Source organism: Anomalospiza imberbis, unplaced genomic scaffold (assembly GCF_031753505.1).
Source record: "Anomalospiza imberbis isolate Cuckoo-Finch-1a 21T00152 unplaced genomic scaffold, ASM3175350v1 scaffold_338, whole genome shotgun sequence".
In the NCBI taxonomy this organism is placed as follows: domain Eukaryota; kingdom Metazoa; phylum Chordata; class Aves; order Passeriformes; family Viduidae; genus Anomalospiza; species Anomalospiza imberbis.
The window spans coordinates 43,630-64,838 of NW_027099957.1; the positions used below are offsets into that span (position 1 = coordinate 43,630).

General features: G+C 61.8%; 1 protein-coding gene across 1 annotated transcript in view; it reads left to right on the forward strand.

Annotated features, from left to right (window-relative positions):
- Positions 1-20,240, forward strand: part of UBA1 (ubiquitin like modifier activating enzyme 1) — a 29,341-nt gene extending 9,101 nt beyond the window's left edge. Inside the window, 19 exon segments of the mRNA XM_068178320.1 lie at positions 124-221; positions 1,281-1,427; positions 3,065-3,220; positions 3,961-4,071; positions 4,746-4,826; positions 5,894-6,049; positions 6,805-6,970; positions 8,073-8,269; positions 8,807-8,871; positions 10,494-10,689; positions 12,238-12,312; positions 13,092-13,281; positions 14,426-14,514; positions 14,604-14,675; positions 14,677-14,697; positions 16,110-16,301; positions 17,020-17,121; positions 17,733-17,833; positions 19,931-20,240. Coding sequence (XP_068034421.1) covers positions 124-221; positions 1,281-1,427; positions 3,065-3,220; positions 3,961-4,071; positions 4,746-4,826; positions 5,894-6,049; positions 6,805-6,970; positions 8,073-8,269; positions 8,807-8,871; positions 10,494-10,689; positions 12,238-12,312; positions 13,092-13,281; positions 14,426-14,514; positions 14,604-14,675; positions 14,677-14,697; positions 16,110-16,301; positions 17,020-17,121; positions 17,733-17,833; positions 19,931-20,066 — 2,351 coding nt within the window. The 3' untranslated portion in view covers positions 20,067-20,240.
- The last annotated feature ends 969 nt before the right edge of the window (positions 20,241-21,209 follow it).

Sequence of the window (21,209 nt, forward strand, 5' to 3'; positions counted from 1 at the left end):
AGGTCTGTGAGACACTTGGGGCCATTCCTGGGGTGCCCCCTCACCCAGGGCTGTTCCAGAGGGGTCTCTGAGGTACCTGGGTCCCTTTTTTGGGGTGCCCCGGTGACACCCCCGTGTCCCCAGGGCCCTACACGTTCAGCATCGGGGACACCAGCGGCTACGGGGACTACGTGCGGGGTGGCATCGTCACCCAGGTCAAGATGCCCAAGCACATCCACTTCGTGAGTGGCACTGGGACGGACTGGGGGCCACTGGGAGGGACTTGGGGGCCAGTGGGTTTTACTGGGCTATACTGAGCTGTACTGGGTTATACTGGTTTGTACTGGTTTGTGCTGGGTTGTTCTGGGCTCTGTGGGGTTATAGTGGGTTATACTGGGTTGTACTGGGTTAGACTGGATTATACTGGGCTGTATGGGTTTGTATTGGGTTCTGCTGGCTTGTACTGAGCTGTACTGGTTTATACTGGGCTGTACTGGTTTATACTGGTTTGTACTGGTTTGCATTGGGTTGTACTGTGCTCTGTAAGGTTATAGTGGGGTATGCTGGGTTATACTGGGTTGTACTGGGTTAGACTGGATTATACTGGGCTGTATGGGTTTATATTGGGCTCTGCTGGTTTGCACTGAGCTGTACTGGTTTATACTGGTTTGTACTGGTTTGCACTGGGTTGTACTGGGCTCTGTAGGGTTATAGTGGGGTATGCTGGGTTGTACTGGGTTGTACTGGGTTAGACTGGATTATACTGGGCTGTATGGGTTTATATTGGGCTCTGCTGGTTTGCACTGAGCTGTACTGGTTTATACTGGTTTGTACTGGTTTGCACTGGGTTGTACTGGGCTCTGTAGGGTTATAGTGGGGTATGCTGGGTTATACTGGGTTGTACTGAGTTAGACTGGATTATACTGGGCTGTATGGGTTTGTATTGGGTTCTGCTGGCTTGTACTGAGCTGTACTGGTTTATACTGGTTTGTACTGGTTTGTACTGGTTTATACTGGGCTGTACTGGTTTGTATTGAGTTATGTTAGGGTATATTGGTTTATACTAGGCTGTACTGGTTTGTACTGGTTTATACTTTTTTTTATTAGGATATGTTTTGTTATGTTGGTTTATACTGGGCTGTACTGGTTTATACTGGGTTATACTGGTTTATACTGGGCTGTACAGTTTATACCGGTTTACACTGGGGCGTCCCCTCCAGAAATGGTTGCAGGACGTGCTTAGGGGGTACTGGGCTGTACTGGTTTATACTGGGATGTCACCTGTCCCCGTCCTGTCCCAGAAACGGTTGCGGGACGCGCTGGCCGAGCCCGAGATGATGGTGACGGATTTTGGGAAGGCCGAGAGGCCCTCGATGCTGCACTGGGCGTGGCAGGGCCTGCACCGCTTCCTGCGGCAGCACGGCCGCGCCCCGCGGCCCCGCCACCAGGTGAGGACAGCGGGGACACCGTGGGGACACCGCGGGGACACCGTGGGAACAGCGGGGGTACCGGGATGTCGGGGGTGTTAGGAGCCACCAGGATCTGCCCCATCACGGCCGCTTCCAGGGTCCTGTCACCAGCTGGTGACGCTGGGGACATGGAGGGTGTTGGGGACATGGAGGCCACCGTGATCTGCCCCATCACGGTCACCCCCATGTGGTGACGCTGGGGACATTGAGGGTGTTGGGGACACGGAGGCCACCGTGATCTGCCCCATCACGGTCACCCCCATGTGGTGACGCTGGGGACATGGAGGGTGTTGGGGACATGGAGGCCACCGTGATCTGCCCCATCACGGTCACCCCCATGTGGTGACGCTGGGGACATTGAGGGTGTTGGGGACACGGAGGCCACCGTGATCTGCCCCATCACGGTCACCCCCATGTGGTGACGCTGGGGACATTGAGGGTGTTGGGGACATGGAGGCCACCGTGATCTGCCCCATCACGGTCACCCCCATGTGGTGACGCTGGGGACATTGAGGGTGTTGGGGACACGGAGGCCACCGTGATCTGCCCCATCACGGTCACCCCCATGTGGTGACGCTGGGGACATTGAGGGTGTTGGGGACATGGAGGCCACCGTGATCTGCCCCATCACGGTCACCCCCATGTGGTGACGCTGGGGACATTGAGGGTGTTGGGGACACGGAGGCCACCGTGATCTGCCCCATCACGGTCACCCCCATGTGGTGACGCTGGGGACATTGAGGGTGTTGGGGACACGGAGGCCACCGTGATCTGCCCCATCACGGTCACCCCCATGTGGTGACGCTGGGGACATTGAGGGTGTTGGGGACATGGAGGCCACCGTGATCTGCCCCATTACGGTCACCCCCATGTGGTGACACTGGGGACATGGAGGGTGTTGGGGACATGGAGGCCACCGTGATCTGCCCCATCACGGTCACCCCCATGTGGTGACGCTGGGGACATTGAGGGTGTTGGGGACATGCCACCGTGATCTGCCCCATCACGGTCACCCCCATGTGGTGACGCTGGGGACATTGAGGTGTTGGGGACACGGAGGCCACCGTGATCTGCCCCATCACGGTCACCCCCATGTGGTGACGCTGGGGACATTGAGGGTGTTGGGGACATGGAGGCCACCGTGATCTGCCCCATCACGGTCACCCCCATGTGGTGACGCTGGGGACATTGAGGGTGTTGGGGACATGGAGGCCACCGTGATCTGCCCCATCACGGTCACCCCCATGTGGTGACGCTGGGGACATTGAGGGTGTTGGGGACATGGAGGCCACCGTGACCTGCCCCAACACAGTGTTCCTGGGGTCCTGGTGGCACTGGGGACATGGAGGTCACCAGGGCCCCACCAGAATTTGGGGACATCAAAGGGGTTGGGGCTGGTTGGGGCTTGGAAGGGACATGGGGCCACTGGGTCCTGCACCAAGTGGGACCCCCACCATGGTCCCATTATCTCTTAGGGACACTGGTGACATCATTTGGGGATGTCATAGACTCTGGAGTGGCTTTTGGGGATACCAAGGCCATGGAGGCCACCAAGGCCTGCTCGTGGCCCCTCCTCGCTGTCCCCAGCACCGTGTCCCTGTCCTTGTCCCCAACAGGGTGATGCGGCCGAGGTGGTGGCCCTGACCAAGGAGGTGGCCGCGGGGGCTGAGCTGGACGAGGAGCTGGTGCGGGAATTGGCCTTCCAGGCCACCGGCGACCTGGCCCCGGTCAACGCCTTCATCGGCGGCCTGGCCGCGCAGGAGGTCATGAAGGTACCGTGTCCCCGTGTCCCCAAGGCCACCCGGGTTTGCTGTCCCCGTGTGTCACAGCTGGAGTCCCTCACCTGGGCCTGCCTGGGGTACCAGGCTCGGTGTCTGTGTCCCCTGGGGTCACTGCAGTGTCCCTGAGGTGGTCACTGGGGTTCCCCCAATGTCACTGCCTTGTCCTTGGCCTGTCCCTGATGTGTCCCCTGGGTCCCTGTCCCTGACACGTTTCCAGGTTCCTGTCCCTGGTGTGTCCACCAGGGTCCCAGCCCTGTCCCTGACGTGTCCCCTGGGATGTCCCCGATGAGTCCTGTCCCTGACGTGTCCCCTGGGATGTCCCCGATGAGTCCTGTCCCTGACGTGTCCCCTGGGATGTCCCCGATGAGTCCTGTCCCTGAGGTGTCCCCTGGGATGTCCCCGATGAGTCCTGTCCCTGACGTGTCCCCTGGGATGTCCCCGATGAGTCCTGTCCCTGACGTGTCCCCTGGGATGTCCCCGATGAGTCCTGTCCCTGACGTGTCCCCTGGGATGTCCCCGATGTGTCTCCCCGATGAGTCCTGTCCCTGACGTGTCCCCAGGATGTCCCTGATCCGTCCCTTGGGACGTCCCTGACGTGTCCCTCAGTATTTCCATGTCCCTGTCCCTGGACTGTTCCTTTCCCTGACATGTCCCCGGGCTGTCCCTGTCCCCAGGCTGTCCCTGTCCCTGACTGTCCCTGACATGTCCCCGGGGCTGTCCCTGTCCCCCAGGCCGTGTCGGGGAAGTTCACGCCCATCACGCAGTGGCTTTACTTCGACGCTCTCGAGTGTCTGCCCGAGGAGAACCGCGACACGCTGCTCACCGAGGAGCAGTGCCGGCCGGTGAGGGGACACGGGGACACCTGGGGGGGCTGGGGGACACCTGGGGGGGCTGGGAGACACCAGAGGAGCAGTGCCAGCTGGTGAGAGGACATGGGGACACCTTGGGGGGGACTGGAGAACATCTCAGGGGGCTGGGGGACACCAGAGGAGCAGTGCCAGCTGGTGAGAGGACATGGGGACACCTTGGGGGGGACTGGAGAACATCTCAGGGGGCTGGGGGACCCCAGCTGGGGGACACCAGAGGAGCAGTGCCAGCTGGTGAGAGGACATGGGGACACCTTGGGGGGGACTGGAGAACATCTCAGGGGGCTGGGGGACCCCAGCTAGGGGACACCAGAGGAGCAGTGCCAGCTAGTGAGGGGACACCCTGGGGAGCTGGGGACACCCCTGGGGTCTGGAGGACACCAGGGGGGCTGGGGGACACCTCTGGGTGGTGTCACTTTGGGGGGTCGTCGATCGGAAGACGTTGGTTAGGGGATCTCCACTGGTCACTCCGTTGGGGACAGCAGTTGCCTCATGGGGTGAGGGTGGCCACCAAGCACCCATGGGTGGTCATTCCATGAGGACACAGCCACGGCTGCTGTCACCCGAGTCCCCGTGGTGGCTCTGCAGCCCCGGGGGCGTCCCCTGGCAGGTGACACAGCCAGGTGACGCCGGTGTCGCATCGTCCCCAGCGCAACAGCCGCTACGACGGGCAGATCGCCGTGTTCGGGGCCGAGCTGCAGGCCAAGCTGGGCGCCCAGAAGTACTTTGTGGTCAGTGTCCCCACATCCCCAGTGTCCCCACGTGTGTCCTCCATCATCCACGAGTCTCTTGTGTTGTTACCTGTTCCTCAAATGTCACCGAATTTCCCTTTAAAGATTTACAAGTGTCGCCTCTCCCACCCGCACGTCCCCAGCTCTCCTGGGCCACCCTAAGTGTCCCCATGTGTCCCTTCTGTGTTCCCTGGTGTCCTTACAAGTCATCCGCGTGTCCTCGATCTCCCTCGTGTCCCCAACCCCTGTTAGAGCGTCCTCAGAGTGTCCCAAAGTGTCCCTTCACCCCCATTCCTTTCCCACCACATGTCCCCAACCCTCCTGGGCCACCTCCTGCTGTGTCCCCACGTGTCCCCAACCCTGTGAGCCACCTCCTGCTGTGTCCCCACGTGTCCCCAACCCTGTGAGCCACCTCCTGCTGTGTCCCGACGTGTCCCCAACCCTGTGAGCCACCTCCTGCTGTGTCCCCACGTGTCCCCAACCCTGTGAGCCACCTCCTGCTGTGTCCCCACGTGTCCCCAACCCTGTGAGCCACCTCCTGCTGGGTCCCCACGTGTCCCCAACCCTGTGAGCCACCTCCTGCTGTGTCCCCACGTGTCCCCAACCCTGTGAGCCACCTCCTGCTGTGTCCCCACGTGTCCCCAACCCTGTGAGCCACCTCCTGCTGTGTCCCCACGTGTCCCCAACCCTGTGAGCCACCTCCTGCTGTGTCCCCACGTGTCCCCAACCCTGTGAGCCACCTCCTGCTGGGTCCCCACGTGTCCCCAACCCTGTGAGCCACCTCCTGCTGCGTCCCCACGTGTCCCCAACCCTGTGAGCCACCTCCTGCTGTGTCCCCACGTGTCCCCAACCCTGTGAGCCACCTCCTGCTGTGTCCACACGTGTCCCCAACCCTGTGAGCCACCTCCTGCTGTGTCCCGACGTGTCCCCAACCCTGTGAGCCACCTCCTGCTGTGTCCCCACGTGTCCCCAACCCTGTGAGCCACCTCCTGCTGTGTCCCCACGTGTCCCCAACCCTGTGAGCCACCTCCTGCTGTGTCCACACGTGTCCCACATGTCCTGGGCAGGTGGGGGCGGGGGCCATTGGCTGCGAGCTGCTCAAGAACTTCGCGATGGTGGGACTGGGCTGCGGCCCCGAGGGCAGCGTCACCGTCACCGACATGGACACCATCGAGAAGTCCAACCTCAACCGCCAGTTCCTCTTCCGGCCGTGGGACGTCACGGTGAGGGCTGGGAGCAGCCGGAGGGTTGGCCAACATTGGGTTGGCTACGCCAAGCTGGAGTGGGCGGGGAGGAAGGAGTTGGGGGGACAATGAGGGGCAGAGTTTGGGGGATCTGGAGGGGCTTGGGTTGGCCAAGGTCAAGGATTGAGTTTTGTGCTCAACGTCAGCGGTTGAGCGTCACGCTCAAAGTCAACGCTCGCGTTTCTTGACCAGCGTCAATGGTTGAGTTTTTCCCGCTGTCAGCGGTTGAGTTTCATGCTCAACATCGACAGTTGAGTTTTTTGGCCAATGTCGCCATTAGAGTTTTTCGGTCAATGTCAACAGTTGAGTTTCTTGGCCAGTGTTTCAGGTTGAGTTTTGCGCTCGTTAGTTTTTTGGCCAACATCAACAACCAAGTTTTGTGCTTGATATCGACCGTTGAGTTTTTTTGTGCTAGCGTCAACGGTTGAATTTTTTGGCCAACGTCGGCGATTGAGTTTTGTGCGCAACATTAATGGTTGAGTTTCTTGGCCAACATCAACAACTGAGTTTTGCGCTCAGTGTCAATGGTTGAGTTTTGTGCTCGACGTCATCGGTTGAGTTTCTTGGCCAACATCAACGATTGAATTTTGTGCCGCATGTCAACAGTTGAGTTTCTTGGCCAACATCAACGATTGAGTTTCTGAGATACGTCACTGTATTAGGAAAGGGGCGTGGCCTACAAGGGCGTGTCCCATGGGGCAGGGCTCACATCCCAGCTCTTCCCCCACCCACAGAAACTGAAGTCGGAGCGGGCGGCGGCGGCGGCGCGGGAGATGAACCCGGCACTGCGCGTCAGCAGCCGCACCGACCGCGTGGGCCCTGACACCGAGCGCGTCTACGACGACGACTTCTTCGAGGGGCTGGACGGCGTGGCCAACGCGCTGGACAATGTGGACGCACGTGAGCATGGGGGGCTGGGGGCTGCAGAGACCTCTGGGGGTGCTGGAGGGACCCTTGGGGGGCTATGGGGACTTTTGGGGGGGTCTATGGGGATCCTTGGGGGGCTATGGGGATCCTTGTGGGGCTATGGGGATCTTTGGGGGGCTATGGGGACCTTTTGGGGGGTCTATGGGGATCCTTGGGGGGCTATGGGGATCTTTGGAGGGGCTATGGGGACCCTTGGGTGACTATAGGGATCCTTGGGGGGCTATGGGGACCCTTGGGTGGCTATAGGCATCCTTGGGGGGCTATGGGGACCCTTGGGTGGCTATAGGCATCCTTGGGGGGCTATGGGGACTTTTGTGGAGGCTATGGGGATCCTTGGGGGGCTATGGGGACTTTTGTGGGGGCTATGGGGATCCTTGGGGGGCTATGGGGACTTTTGTGGGGGCTATGGGGACTTTTGAGGGGGCTATGAGGACTCTTTGTGGGGGCTGTGGGGATCCTTGTGGGGCTATAGGGATCCTTGGGGGGCTATGGGGACCTTTTGGGGGGGCTATGGGGATCCTTGTGGGGCTATGGGGATCTTTGGGGGGCTATGAGGACTTTTGAGGGGGCTATGGGGACCCTTGGGTGACTATAGGGATCCTTGGGGGGCTATGGGGACCTTTTGGGGGGGCTATGGGGATCCTTGTAGGGCTATGGAGACCCTTAGAGGTCTGCCCCATAGCCCCTGCTTGTGCCCTATATCTGAGGGTTCCCCACAGCCCCTGGGGGTGCCCCATATCAGAAGGTGCCCCCTATTCATGGGGTGCCCCATAACCCCCAAAGATCTTAGGCAGTGTGTACTGTGGGGTGCCCCATATCAGAAGGTGCCCCCTATTCATGGGGTGCCCCATAACCCCCAAAGATCTTAGGCAGTGTGTACTGTGGGGTGCCCCATATCAGAAGGTGCCCCATATTCATGGGGTGCCCCATAACCCCCAAAGATCTTAGGCAGCGTGTACTGTGGGGTGCCCCATATCTGGGGGTACCCTATATGCCCTGAGAGTGCCCTACAACCCTTTGGGGTGCCCCACACCCCCTGGCCTGCCCCATAACTGCCCCCCACCCCCCCGGGCAGGGCTGTACATGGACCGGCGCTGCGTTTATTACCGCAAGCCGCTGCTGGAGTCGGGCACGCTGGGCACCAAGGGCAACGTGCAGGTGGTGATCCCGTTCCTGAGCGAGTCCTACAGCTCCAGCCAGGACCCCCCCGAGAAGGCCATTCCCATCTGCACCCTCAAGAACTTCCCCAACGCCATCGAGCACACGCTGCAGGTGCGTCCAGGTGTGCCCAGGGGCACCTGGCGGGCGTGGGGGGGCACCTGGCGTGTACGGCCGGAGCGTGCCCAGGTGGTGTTCCGGGGGGTTTCCAGATGGCTGGGTGGCATTTGAGGGGTCCTGGAGAGCACAGGGCTCCTGTTTTGAGGTGTCTCAGACTCTGGGTTCCCCGCTTTTTGGGGGTCCTGGGTTTGGAGTTGTGGTTTTGGGGGGTTCTGAACGCCAGGGTTGTGGTTTAGGGGTTGTCCTGGATGCCGGTGTCTGATTTTGGGAGATTCCAGACTCTGTGTTCCCTGGTTTTGGGGGGTCCTGGGCACTAAAGTGCTCATTTTAAGGGGTCCTGGACACCAGGCTGGTGGTTTGGGGGGTCTTGGACATCAGGGTTCCATTTTGGGGGATCCCAGACACCAAGTTCCCTGGTTTGGGGGTGTCTTGGGCACTGCAGTCCCTGTTTCGGGGTGTCCTGGGCACTGCAGTCCCTGTTTTGGGGTGCCCCTGGTACCAGGACCCCCCAGTGACACCCCCTTGTCGCAGTGGGCACGTGACGAGTTCGAGGGGCTCTTCAAGCAGCCGGCCGAGAACGTCAACCAGTACCTGATGTGAGTGTGGGGGACGGGCACCCCAAATCCCGCTGGATCCCCCCCAAATCCCACTGGAGTTCCCCAGGGACCCCAAGTTCCTGGAGCACACCCTGCACCCTGTGACCCTCCCATAACTCCCTGTACCCCCATAACCCCTGCACCCCGTTTTCCCCCAGGGACCCCAAGTTCCTGGAACACACCCTGCACCCTGTGACCCCCCCATAACCCCTGTGACCCCCCCCATAACCCCTGCACCCCATTTTCCCAGGGACCCCAAGTTCCTGGAGCGCACACTGCGCCCTGTGACCCCCCCCAACCCCTGCACCCCGTTTTTCCCCCAGGGACCCCAAGTTCCTGGAGCGCACGCTGCGCCTGGCAGGGACCCCTGTGACCCCCCCCCAACCCCTGTGACCCCCCCCCATAACCCCTGCACCCCGTTTTCCGCAGGGACCCCAAGTTCCTGGAGCGCACGCTGCGCCTGGCAGGGATCCCTGTGACCCCCCTCTAACCCCTGCACCCCGTTTTCCGCAGGGACCCCAAGTTCCTGGAGCGCACCCTGTGCCTGGCAGGGACCCCTGTGACCCCCCTCTAACCCCTGCACCCCGTTTTCCCCCAGGGACCCCAAGTTCCTGGAGCGCACGCTGTGCCTGGCAGGGACCCCTGTCACCTCTCCTAACCCCTGCACCCCGTTTTCCGCAGGGACCCCAAGTTCCTGGAACGCACGCTGTGCCCTGTGACCCCCCCCACCCCTGTGGCCCCCCATAACCCCTGCACCCCGTTTTCCCGCAGGGACCCCAAGTTCCTGGAGTGCACGCTGTGCCTGGCAGGGACCCCTGTCACCTCTCCTAACCCCTGCACCCCATTTTCCGCAGGGACCCCAAGTTCCTGGAGCGCACGCTGCACCCTGTGACCCCCCCATAACCCCTGTGACCCCCCCCATAACCCCTGTGACCCCCCCCATAACCCCTGCACCCCATTTTCCCAGGGACCCCAAGTTCCTGGAGCGCACGCTGTGCCCTGTGACCCCCCCCCACCCCTGTGACCCCCCCTAACCCCTGCACCCCGTTTTCCGCAGGGACCCCAAGTTCCTGGAGCGCACGCTGCGCCTGGCAGGGATCCCTGTGACCCCCCCCCATAACCCCTGCACCCCGTTTTCCCCAGGGACCCCAAGTTCCTGGAGCGCACGCTGTGCCCTGTGACCCCCCATAACCCCTGCACCCCGTTTTCCGCAGGGACCCCCAAGTTCCTGGAGCGCACGCTGTGCCTGGCAGAGACCCCTGTGACCCCCCATAACCCCTGCACCCCGTTTTCCGCAGGGACCCCAAGTTCCTGGAGCGCACGCTGCGCCTGGCAGGGATCCCTGTGACCCCCCCCATAACCCCTGCACCCCGTTTTCCCCAGGGACCCCCAAGTTCCTGGAGCGCACGCTGTGCCCTGTGACCTCCCATAACCCCTGCACCCCGTTTTCCGCAGGGACCCCCAAGTTCCTGGAGCGCACGCTGTGCCTGGCAGAGACCCCTGTGACCCCCCATAACCCCTGCACCCCGTTTTCCGCAGGGACCCCAAGTTCCTGGAGCGCACGCTGCGCCTGGCAGGGACCCCTGTCACCTCTCCTAACCCCTGCACCCCGTTTTCCGCAGGGACCCCAAGTTCCTGGAGCGCACGCTGCGCCTGGCGGGCACGCAGCCGCTGGAGGTGCTGGAGGCCGTGCAGCGCAGCCTGGTCAGCGACCGGCCCCGCGCCTGGCCCGACTGCGTGGCCTGGGCCTGCCGGCACTGGCACCGCCAGTACAGCAACAACATCCGCCAGCTGCTGCACAACTTCCCCCCGGGACAGGTGCGAGAGCTTAATTAACGTGTTGTTTAATTAGCGATCGTGTTTGTCCCGATTACTTATCCTATTAGCACCGTTAGTTACCTTATATTTGCCCCCATTGCTTCATTTACCCCGACCAACATCCGCCAGCTGCTGCACAACTTCCCCCCGGGACAGGTGCGAGAGCTTAATTAACAAGTTGTTTAATTAACGATCGTGTTTGTCCCGATTACTTATCCTATTAGCACCGTTAGTTACCTTATATTTGCCCCCTTTGCTTCATTTACCCCAACTAACATCCACTAGCTGCTGCACAACTTCCCCCCGGGACAGGTGCGAGAGCTTAATTAACAAGTTGTTTAATTAACGATCGTGTTCGTCCCGATTACTTATCCTATTAGCACCATTAGTTACCTTATATTTGCCCCCTTTGCTTCATTTACCCCAACCAACATCCGCCAGCTGCTGCACAACTTCCCCCCGGGACAGGTGCGAGAGCTTAATTAACGCGTTGTTTAATTAACGATCGTGTTCGTCCCGATTCGTTATCCTATTAGCACCGTTAGTTACCTTATATTTGCCCCCTTTGCTTCATTTACCCCAACTAACATCCACTAGCTGCTGCACAACTTCCCCCCGGGACAGGTGCGAGAGCTTAATTAACAAGTTGTTTAATTAATTACCTTGTTAGTCCTGATTAATTACCTTATTAATGCTATTAGATACTTTATTTCCCCCCATTGTTTCATTTATCCCAACCTCATTTACCCCAACATTCACTAGTTGCTGCACAACTTTCCCCCGGGGCAGGTGGGAGAGCTTAATTAACAAGTTGTTTAATTAATTACCATGTTATTCCTGATTAATTACCTTATTAACACCATTAGTTACCTTATTTACCCCCCATTGCTTCATTTACCCCAACCTTATTTAGCCCAACATTCACTAACTGCTGCACAACTTTCCCCTGAGACAGGTGGGAGAGGTTAATTAGCAAGTTGTTTAATTAATTATCTCATAATCCCTAATTAATTCCCTTATTAACCCTATCACTTACCTTATTTACCTCCATTGTTTCATTTACCTCAACATCTGCCAGCTGCTGCACAACTTTCCCCTGGGACAGGTGGAAGTGCCTTTGTTACCTTGTTAATTTAATCAATTACCTTATTAGTTCTGATTGATTAGCACATTAACCCCATTAATTACCTCGTTCACTCCCATTCCTTCATTTACCCCAACACCCGCCAGCTACTGCACAACTTCTCCCCAGGAGAGGTGGGCATCACCGTTAATTATCTCCTTAACTCTCATTAATTATCTCCTTAACTCTCATTAATTACCTCCTTAACCCTGATTAATTACCTTATTAACACCTATTAGCTCGTTAACCCTATTAATTACTTCATTTACCCCAACATCTGCCAACACAGGTGGGCACCTCTTGATTGCCTCATTAATCTAATTAATACATTGTTGACCTAAACAATTGGCTCAGCAACGCTAATTAATTGCTCATTAAGCTCAATTAATGACCTCGTTAACCCCGATTTTCTCCTTCCCCCCCAGAAAACGAACTCGGGGACCCTGTTCTGGTCGGGGCCCAAGCGCTGCCCCCACCCCCTCGTGTTCGACCCCGACAACGTGAGTGGGGTCACCTGGGGAGGGGACATCACCTGGGGAGGGGACATCACCTGGGGAGGGGACATCACCTGTGTCACCTGTGTCACCTGGGGAGGGGACATCACCTGTGTCACCTGTGTCACCTGGGGTGGGGACATCACCTGTGTCACCTGTGTCACCTGGGGAGGGGACATCACCTGGGGAGGGGACATCACCTGTGTCACCTGGGGAGGGGACATCACCTGTGTTACCTGGGGAGGGGACATCACCTGGGGAGGGGACATCACCTGTGTCACCTGTGTCACCTGGGGTGGGGACATCACCTGTGTCACCTGGGGAGGGGACATCACCTGGGGAGGGGACATCACCTGGGGAGGGGGGAGGGGACATCACCTGGGGAGGGGACATCACCTGGGGAGGGGACATCACCTGTGTCACCTGTGTCACCTGGGGAGGGGACATCACCTGGGGGTGGGGACATCACCTGGGGAGGGGACATCACCTGGGGAGGGGACATCACCTGTGTCACCTGTGTCACCTGGGGTGGGGACATCACCTGTGTCACCTGGGGAGGGGCTGTGCCCCATGGGTGCCACCTCTGGCTCTCTGAGTGCCACCCCTGCCCCTCTGGGTGCCACCTGACCCCTCTGGGTGCCACCTGCCCCCTGCGGGTGCCACCCCCGTCCCGCGGGTGCCACCCCTGCCCCTCTGGGTGCCACCTGCCCCCTGTGGGTGCCACCCCCGTCCCGCGGGTGCCAGCCCTGCCCGTCTGGGTGCCACCTGTCCCCTGTGTCCCCCAGCCCCTGCACCTGGACTACGTGGTGGCGGCGGCGAACCTGTTTGCGCAGAGCTACGGCATCGCGGGCTCGCGGGACCGGGCGGCCGTGGCCGAGCTGCTGCGGCACGTGCGCGTGCCGCCCTTCGCGCCCAAGGCCGGCGTGCGCATCCACGTGTCCGACCAGGAGCTGCAGAGCGCCAGCGCCGCGCTGGGTACCGCACGGCGGGCACTGGGGGTTACTGGGAGAGGGGCTGGGGGCACTGGGGGGTACTGGGAGAGGGACTGGGGCGATGGGAGAGGGACTGGGGGTTACTGGGGGTACTGGGAGAGGGACTGGGGGCACTGGGAGAGGGGCTGGGGGACTGGGGGGTACTGGGAGAGGGACTGGGGGCACTGGGAGAGGGGCTGGGGGTTACTGGGGGTACTGGGAGAGGGACTGGGGGGCACTGGGTGAGGGGCTGGGGGGGCACTGGGAGAGGGGCTGGGGGTTACTGGGGGTACTGGGAGAGGGACTGGGGGGCACTGGGTGGTACTGGGAGAGGGACTGGGGGCACTGGGGGGTACTGGGAGAGGGACTGGGGGCACTGGGGGTTACTGGGAGAGGGACTGGGGGCACTGGGGGTTACTGGGAGAGGGACTGGGGGCACTGGGGGGTACTGGGAGAGGGACTGGGGGCACTGGGGGGTACTGGGAGAGGGACTGGGGGCACTGGGGGGTACTGGGAGAGGGACTGGGGCGATGGGAGAGGGGCTGGGGGTTACTGGGGGCACTGGGAGAGGGACTGGGAGAGAGACTGGGGCATTGGGAGAGGGGCTGGGGGTACTGGGATGCACCGGGACAGGGACTGGGGGTTACTGGGGATACTGGGAGAGGAGCTGGGGGTTACTGGGGGCACTGGGTGAGGGGCTGGGGGGGCACTGGGAGAGGGACTGGGGGCACTGGGAGAGGAACTGGGGGCACTGGGAGAGGAACTGGGGGACTGGGAGAGGGATTGGGGGGACTGGGAGAGGGATTGGGGGCACTGGGAAAGGGGCTGGGGGCACTGAGAGAAGGGCTGGGGGTACTGGGAGAGGGACTGGGGCAATGGGAGAGGAGCTGGGGGTTACTGGGGAAACTGGGAACACTGGGTGAAGGACTGGGGGCATTGGGAGAAGGGCTGGGAGTTACTGGGGGCACTGGGAACACTGGGGGCCACTGGGAGAAGGGCTGAAAGCACTCGGGAGCTGCCAATGCCACCCTGGGCACAGAGGGAGCACTGGGGGGGGTTTGAATGCCACTTTGGGTGAGGGGCTGGGGGTCCCACGGGTGCCAGGGGGTGCGGGGGTCCCACGTGTGCCCCTCTCTCCCTCCCCACAGACGACGGGCGCCTGGAGGAGCTGAAGGCGTCGCTGCCCAGCCCCGAGGAGCTCCCGGGGTTCCGGATGTTCCCCATCGACTTCGAGAAGGTGGGTGCTGCCTCCCTGGGTGCCCCCTGCCCCCCTGGGTGCCCCCTGCCCCTCTGGGTGCCCCCCTATCCACCCCTGGCTGCCCCCAGGACGATGACACCAATTTCCACATGGATTTCATCGTGGCCGCCTCCAACCTGCGGGCGGAGAACTACGACATCCCCCCCGGCCGACCGCCACAAGGTGGGCACTGGGGAGGGGCTGGGGCATACTGGGGGACACTGGGGGACACTGGGGGGAACAGCAGTGTCACTGGATGAGAAGCTGGGAGCACTGGGGGGGTACTGGGAGCACTGGGGGGGCACTGGGAGCACTGGGGGGGGGCACTGGGAGCACTGGGGGGGCGCTGGGAGCACTGGGGAGGCACTGGGAGCACTGGGGGGGTACTGGGAGCACTGGGGGGGGCGCTGGGAGCACTGGGGAGGCACTGGGAGCACAGGGGGGGCACTGGGAGCACTGGGGGGAGGCATTGAGAACACTGGGGGGGGCACTGGGAGCACTGGGGGGACACTGGGAGCACTGGGGGGGGCACTGGGAGCACTGGGGGGGTACTGGGAGCACTGGGGGGGGTACTGGGAGCACTGGGGGGGGGGCACTGGGAACACTGGGGGGGCACTGGGAGCACTGGGGGGGGTACTGGGAGCACTGGGGGGCTGCTAATGCCACATGGGGTGAGGGTCTGGGGGCGATCTATGGGGTTTTGATGGGGTGTTAAGGGTGCCAATGGGGTTTTCATGGGTGCTGGGGGGTGTTACGGGGTGCTATGGGGTTATTATGGGTGCTGGGGGTGTTTTGGGGTGTTTCAGGGGTTATTGTGGGGTGCTATGGGGTTATTATGGGTGCTGGGGGTGTTTTGGGGTATTTCAGGGGTTATTATGGGTGCTGGGGGTGTTTTGGGGTATTTCAGGGGTTATTGTGGGGTGCTATGGGGTTATTATGGGTGCTGGGGGTGTTTTGGGGTATTTCAGGGGTTATTATGGGTGCTGGGGGTGTTTTGGGGTATTTCAGGGGTTATTGTGGGGTTATTATGGGGTTATTATGAGTGCTGGGGGTGTTTTGGGGTATTTCAGGGGTTATTATGGGTGCTGGGGGTGTTTTGGGGTGTTTCAGGGGTTATTATGGGTGCTGGGGGTGTTTTGGGGTGTTTCAGGGGTTATTGTGGGGTTTTGATGGGGTTATTATGGGTGCTGGGGGGTGTTTTGGGGTGTTTCAGGGGTTATTGTGGGGTTTTGATGGGGTTATTATGGGTGCTGGGGGTGTTTTGGGGTATTTCAGGGGTTATTGTGGGGTTATTATGGGTGCTGGGGGTGTTTTGGGGTGTTTCAGGGGTTATTGTGGGGTTTTGATGGGGTTATTATGGGTGCTGGGGGTGTTTTGGGGTATTTCAGGGGTTATTGTGGGGTTTTGATGGGGTTATTATGGGTGCTGGGGGTGTTTTGGGGTATTTCAGGGGTTATTTTGGGATGCGTCTGTCACACACAGAGCCCATATGGACCCCACAGTGGCCGTGGGGCGCTGGGGGGAGCTGTGAGTCCCTCAGGCTGGTTTTTGGGGGCCACCCCTCAAAGCCTAAATCCCTTTTTTGTGTCCCCCAGAGCAAACTGATCGCGGGGAAGATCATCCCGGCCATCGCCACCACCACGGCGGCCGTGGTGGGCCTGGCGTGCCTGGAGCTCTTCAAGTTGGTGCAGGGGCACCGCCGGCTGAGCTCCTACAAAAACGCCTTCCTCAACCTGGCCCTGCCCTTCGTGGGCTTCTCCGAGCCCCTCGCCTGCCCCCGCAACAAGGTGGGCACTGCCAGGGCCGGGGGGCACAGCCGGGGCAGGGCGGGGTCACTGGGGGGGGGCCGGAGGGGGTTTGGGGTTGGGTTCTCTTCCAGAGGGGATTTGGGGTCGCAGTGGGACCCAGCTTCGCTCCCAGAGGGGATTTGGGGTCGCAGTGGGACCAGGCTTCGCTCCCAGAGGGTATTTGGGGTTGCTGTGGGGCTGGGCTTGGTTTCCATACAGGATTTGGGGTCTCAGTGGGACCGGGCTTTGCTTCCAGCAAGGATTTGGGGTCGCAGTGGGGCTGGGGGTCACTCCCAAAGGGGATTTGGGGTCGCAGTGAGGCTGGGGGTCACTCCCAAAGGGGATTTGGGGTCGCAGTGGGGCTGGGGGTCAATCCCAAAGGGGATTTGGGGGTCGCAGTGGGGCTGGGGGTCACTCCCAAAGGGGATTTGGGGTCGCAGTGGGGCTGGGGGTCACTCCCAAAGGGGATTTGGGGTCGCAGTGGGGCTGGGGGTCACTCCCAAAGGGGATTTGGGGTCGCAGTGAGGCTGGGGGGTCAATCCCAGAGGGGATTTGGGGTCGCAGTGGGGCTGGGGGTCGCTCCCAAAGGGGATTTGGGGTCGCAGTGGGGCTGGGGGTCACTCCCAAAGGGGATTTGGGGTCGCAGTGGGGCTGGGGGTCACTCCCAAAGGGGATTTGGGGTCCCCCCCAGCTCTGACCGTCCCTGCCGTGTCCCCAGTACTACGAGGTGGAGTGGACGCTGTGGGACCGGTTCGAGGTGCAGGGGCTGCAGCCCGACGGGCAGGAGATGACCCTGCGCCAGTTCCTCGCCTACTTCAAGGTACTGGGAGGGACTGGGGAGGGGACAACTGAGGCACCCCAACCAAGAGGGGAGTGCTGGGAAGGGGGAAAGGTCAAGCCCTTCTAGTGGCCGATGTCCCCAAGGCCGCAGGGTTCCCATGGTGGCCGATGTCCCCTGGCCTCGCTGACCCCTGTGGTGGCCGATGTCCTCGAGCCCCTGTGCTGACCCCTGTGGTGGCCGATGTCCCCCGGCCTCGCTGACCCCTGTGGTGGCCGATGTCCTCGAGCCCCTGTGCTGACCCCTGTGGTGGCCGATGTCCCCTGGCCTCGCTGACCCCTGTGGTGGCCGATGTCCTCGAGCCCCTGTGCTGACCCCTGTGGTGGCCGATGTCCCCCGGCCTCGCTGACCCCTGTGGTGGCCGATGTCCTCGAGCCCCTGTGCTGACCCCTGTGGTGGCCGATGTCCCCTGGCCTCGCTGACCCCTGTGGTGGCCGATGTCCCCCGGCCCTCGCTGACCCCTGTGGTGGCCGATGTCCTCGAGCCCCTGTGCTGACCCCTGTGGTGGCCGATGTCCCCTGGCCTCGCTGACCCCTGTGGTGGCCGATGTCCTCGAGCCCCTGTGCTGACCCCTGTCCCCCATGTCCCCACAGAAGGAGCACCGGCTGGAGATCACCATGCTGTCCCAGGGCGTGTCCATGCTCTACTCCTTCTTCATGCCGGCCGCCAAGCTGCGCGAGCGCCACGACCAACCGTAGGGACACTGGGGACACTGGGGGACACTGGGGACGGGGGGTGGGGTCCCGGGGCAGGGACAGGACAGCAGGGTTGGAGGAAGGGCACAGGGACATGTCCTGGGGACAGGGTGTGGCTGTGTCCCCTGTCTGTGTGTGCCTGTCCCCTCTGGGTGCTGGCGTGCCTTGGCACTCCCTGTGTCCCCTCTTGTCCCTCGAGGACGATCTCTGCCACGCGTCCCTGCCATGTCACCCTCCAATGACACAGACCATGCCATGTACCCCTCACCCTCCCAGGATGACCCATGCCACGCGTCCCTGCCATGTCCCCCTATGTCCCCCTGTCCCCACAGGATGACAGAAATCACAGCTCGTGTCCTGCCATGTCCCCCACTGTCCACGATGACAGAGACCGTGCCCCGTGTCCCTGCCGTGTGCCCCACGTGCCCTGTCCCTGAAAGATGACGGGGACCGTGCCCCACGTCCCGCCATGTCCCCCCTGTCCCCCCAGGATGACCGTGCCCCTGCCATGTCCCCAATGTCCCCTGTGCCCCAGGATGACCATGCCCCTGCCATGTCCCCAATGTCCCCTGTGCCCCAGGATGACCATGCCCCTGCCATGTCCCCAATGTCCCCTGTCCCCCCAGGATGACCGTGCCCCTGCCATGTCCCCAGTGTCCCCTGTCCCCCCAGGATGACCATGCCCCTGCCACGTCCCCAGTGTCCCCTGTGCCCCAGGATGACCGTGCCCCTGCCATGTCCCCGATGTCCCTTGTCCCCCCAGGATGACCGTGCCCCTGCCATGTCCCCAGTGTCCCCTGTGCCCCCAGGATGCCACGTCCCCAATGTCCCCTGTGCCCCAGGATGACCATGCCCGTGCCATGTCCTCAATCCCCCCAGGGTGACCATGCCCCTGCCATGTCCCCAATGTCCCTTGTCCCCACAGGATGACCGTGCCCCTGCCATGTCCCCCATGTCCCCTATCCCCCCAGGATGACCATGCCCGCGCTATGTCCCCTGTGCCCCAGGATGACCATGCCCGTGCTATGTCCCTTGTCCCCCCAGGATGACCATGCCCCTGCCATGTCCCCAGTGTCCCCTGTGCCCCAGGATGACCATGCCCGTGCCATGTCCTCAATCCCCCCAGGGTGACCATGCCCCTGCCATATCCCCAATGTCCCCAATCCCCCCAGGATGACCATGCCCCTGCCATGTCCCCGATGTCCCCAATCCCCCCAGGATGACCATGCCCCTGCCATGTCCCCGATGTCCCCAATCCCCCAGGATGACCATTGCCCCTGCCATGTCCCCGATGTCCCCAATCCCCCCAGGATGACCGTGCCCCTGCCATGTCCCCTGTGCCCCAGGATGACCGTGCCCCTGCCATGTCCCCAATGTCCCTTGTCCCCACAGGATGACCGTGCCCGTGCTATGTCCCCTGTGCCCCAGGATGACCATGCCCCTGCCATGTCCCCAATCCCCCCAGGATGACCATGCCCCTGCCATGTCCCCAATCCCCTCAGGATGACCATGCCCCTGCCATGTCCCCAGTGTCCCCTGTCCCCCCAGGATGACCGTGCCCCTGCCATGTCCCCGATGTCCCTTGTCCCCCCAGGATGACCGTGCCCCTGCCATGTCCCCAGTGTCCCCTGTCCCCCCAGGATGACCATGCCCCTGCCATGTCCCCAATCCCCTCAGGATGACCATGCCCCTGCCATGTCCCCAATATCCCCTGTGCCCCAGGATGACCGTGCCCCTGCCATGTCCCTGATGTCCCCTGTCCCCCCAGGATGACCATGTTCCCAATATCCCCTGTCCCCCCAGGATGACCATGCCCCTGCCATGTCCCCCGATGTCCCCTGTCCCCCCAGGATGACCGTGCCCCTGCCATGTCCCCCAATGTCCCCTGTGCCCCAGGATGACCGTGCCCCTGCCATGTCCCCAGTGTCCCCTGTCCCCCCAGGATGCCATGTCCACGATGTCCCCTGTCCCCCCAGGATGACCATACCCCTGCCATGTCCCCAATCCCCTCAGGATGACCATGCCCCTGCCATGTCCCCAATGTCCCTTGTCCCCCCAGGATGACCATGCCCCTGCCATGTCCCCTGTCCCCGCAGGATGACAGAGATCGTGACGCGGGTGTCCAAGAAGAAGCTGGGCCGCCACGTCAAGGCGCTGGTGTTCGAGCTGTGCTGCAACGACGACAGCGACGCCGACATCGAGGTGCCCTACGTGCGCTACACCATCCGCTAGGGGGCGCCCGGCCCCGCCCCTCCGCCCGGCCCCGCCCCCCGCACAGGCCACGCCCCGTCACGCCCCGCCCCTCTCCCATAGTCCGTTGTTGTGTCGGCCCCGCCCCTTGGGTGGGGGCGGGGCCTGGGGGCGGGGCGAGGGCCCCGCCCAATAAACATAGACCTTGGCAAAAAGGGGGCGTGTCTGAGTCACGGGGTGCTGGCACCACACGTGACAGCGGTGACAGTGTTCACGTGACAGCGGTGACAGTGTTCCCTATGGTGGCCATGCCATGGTGGCACGTGACAGCGGTGACAGTGTTCCCTATGGTGGCCATGCCGTGGTGGCACGTGACAGCGGTGACAATATTCCCTACGGCGGCCATGCCGTGCCACGTGACAGCGGTGACAGTGTTCCCTATGGCGGCCATGCCGTGGCTGGCACGTGACAGCGGTGACAGTGTTCCCTATGGCGGCCATGCTGTGCCATGTGACAGTGTTCCCTATGGTGGCCATGCCGTGGCTGGCACGTGACAGCGGTGACGATGTTCCCTATGGCGGCCATGCCATGCCACGTGACAGCGGTGACAGTGTTCCCTATGGCGGCCATGCCATGCCACGTGACAGCGGTGACAGTGTTCCCTATGGCGGCCATGCTGTGCCATGTGACAGCGGGTGACAGCGGTGACAGTGTTCCCTATGGTGACAGTGTTCCCTATGGCGGCCATGCTGTGCCACGTGACAGCGGTGACAATATTCCCTATGGCGGCCATGCCGTGGCTGGCACGTGACAGCGGTGACAGTGTTCCCTATGGCGGCCACACCATGCCACGTGACAGCGGTGACAGTGTTCCCTATGGCGGCCATGCCGTGGTGGCACGTGACAGCAGTGACAGTGTTCCCTATGGTGGCCATGCCGTGCCACGTGACAGCGGTGACAGGGGTGACAGTGTTCCCTATGGTGACAGTGTTCCCTATGGTGGCCATGCCGTGCCACGTGACAGCGGTGACAGTGTTCCACCATGCCGTGGTGGCACGTGACAGCGGTGACAGTGTTCCACCATGCCGTGGCTGGCACGTGACAGCGGTGACGAATGAGCCCGTGGTGGCACTGGCATGGCCAGGACATGACAGCGGTGACAAAGACCCTGTGGTGGCACTGGCA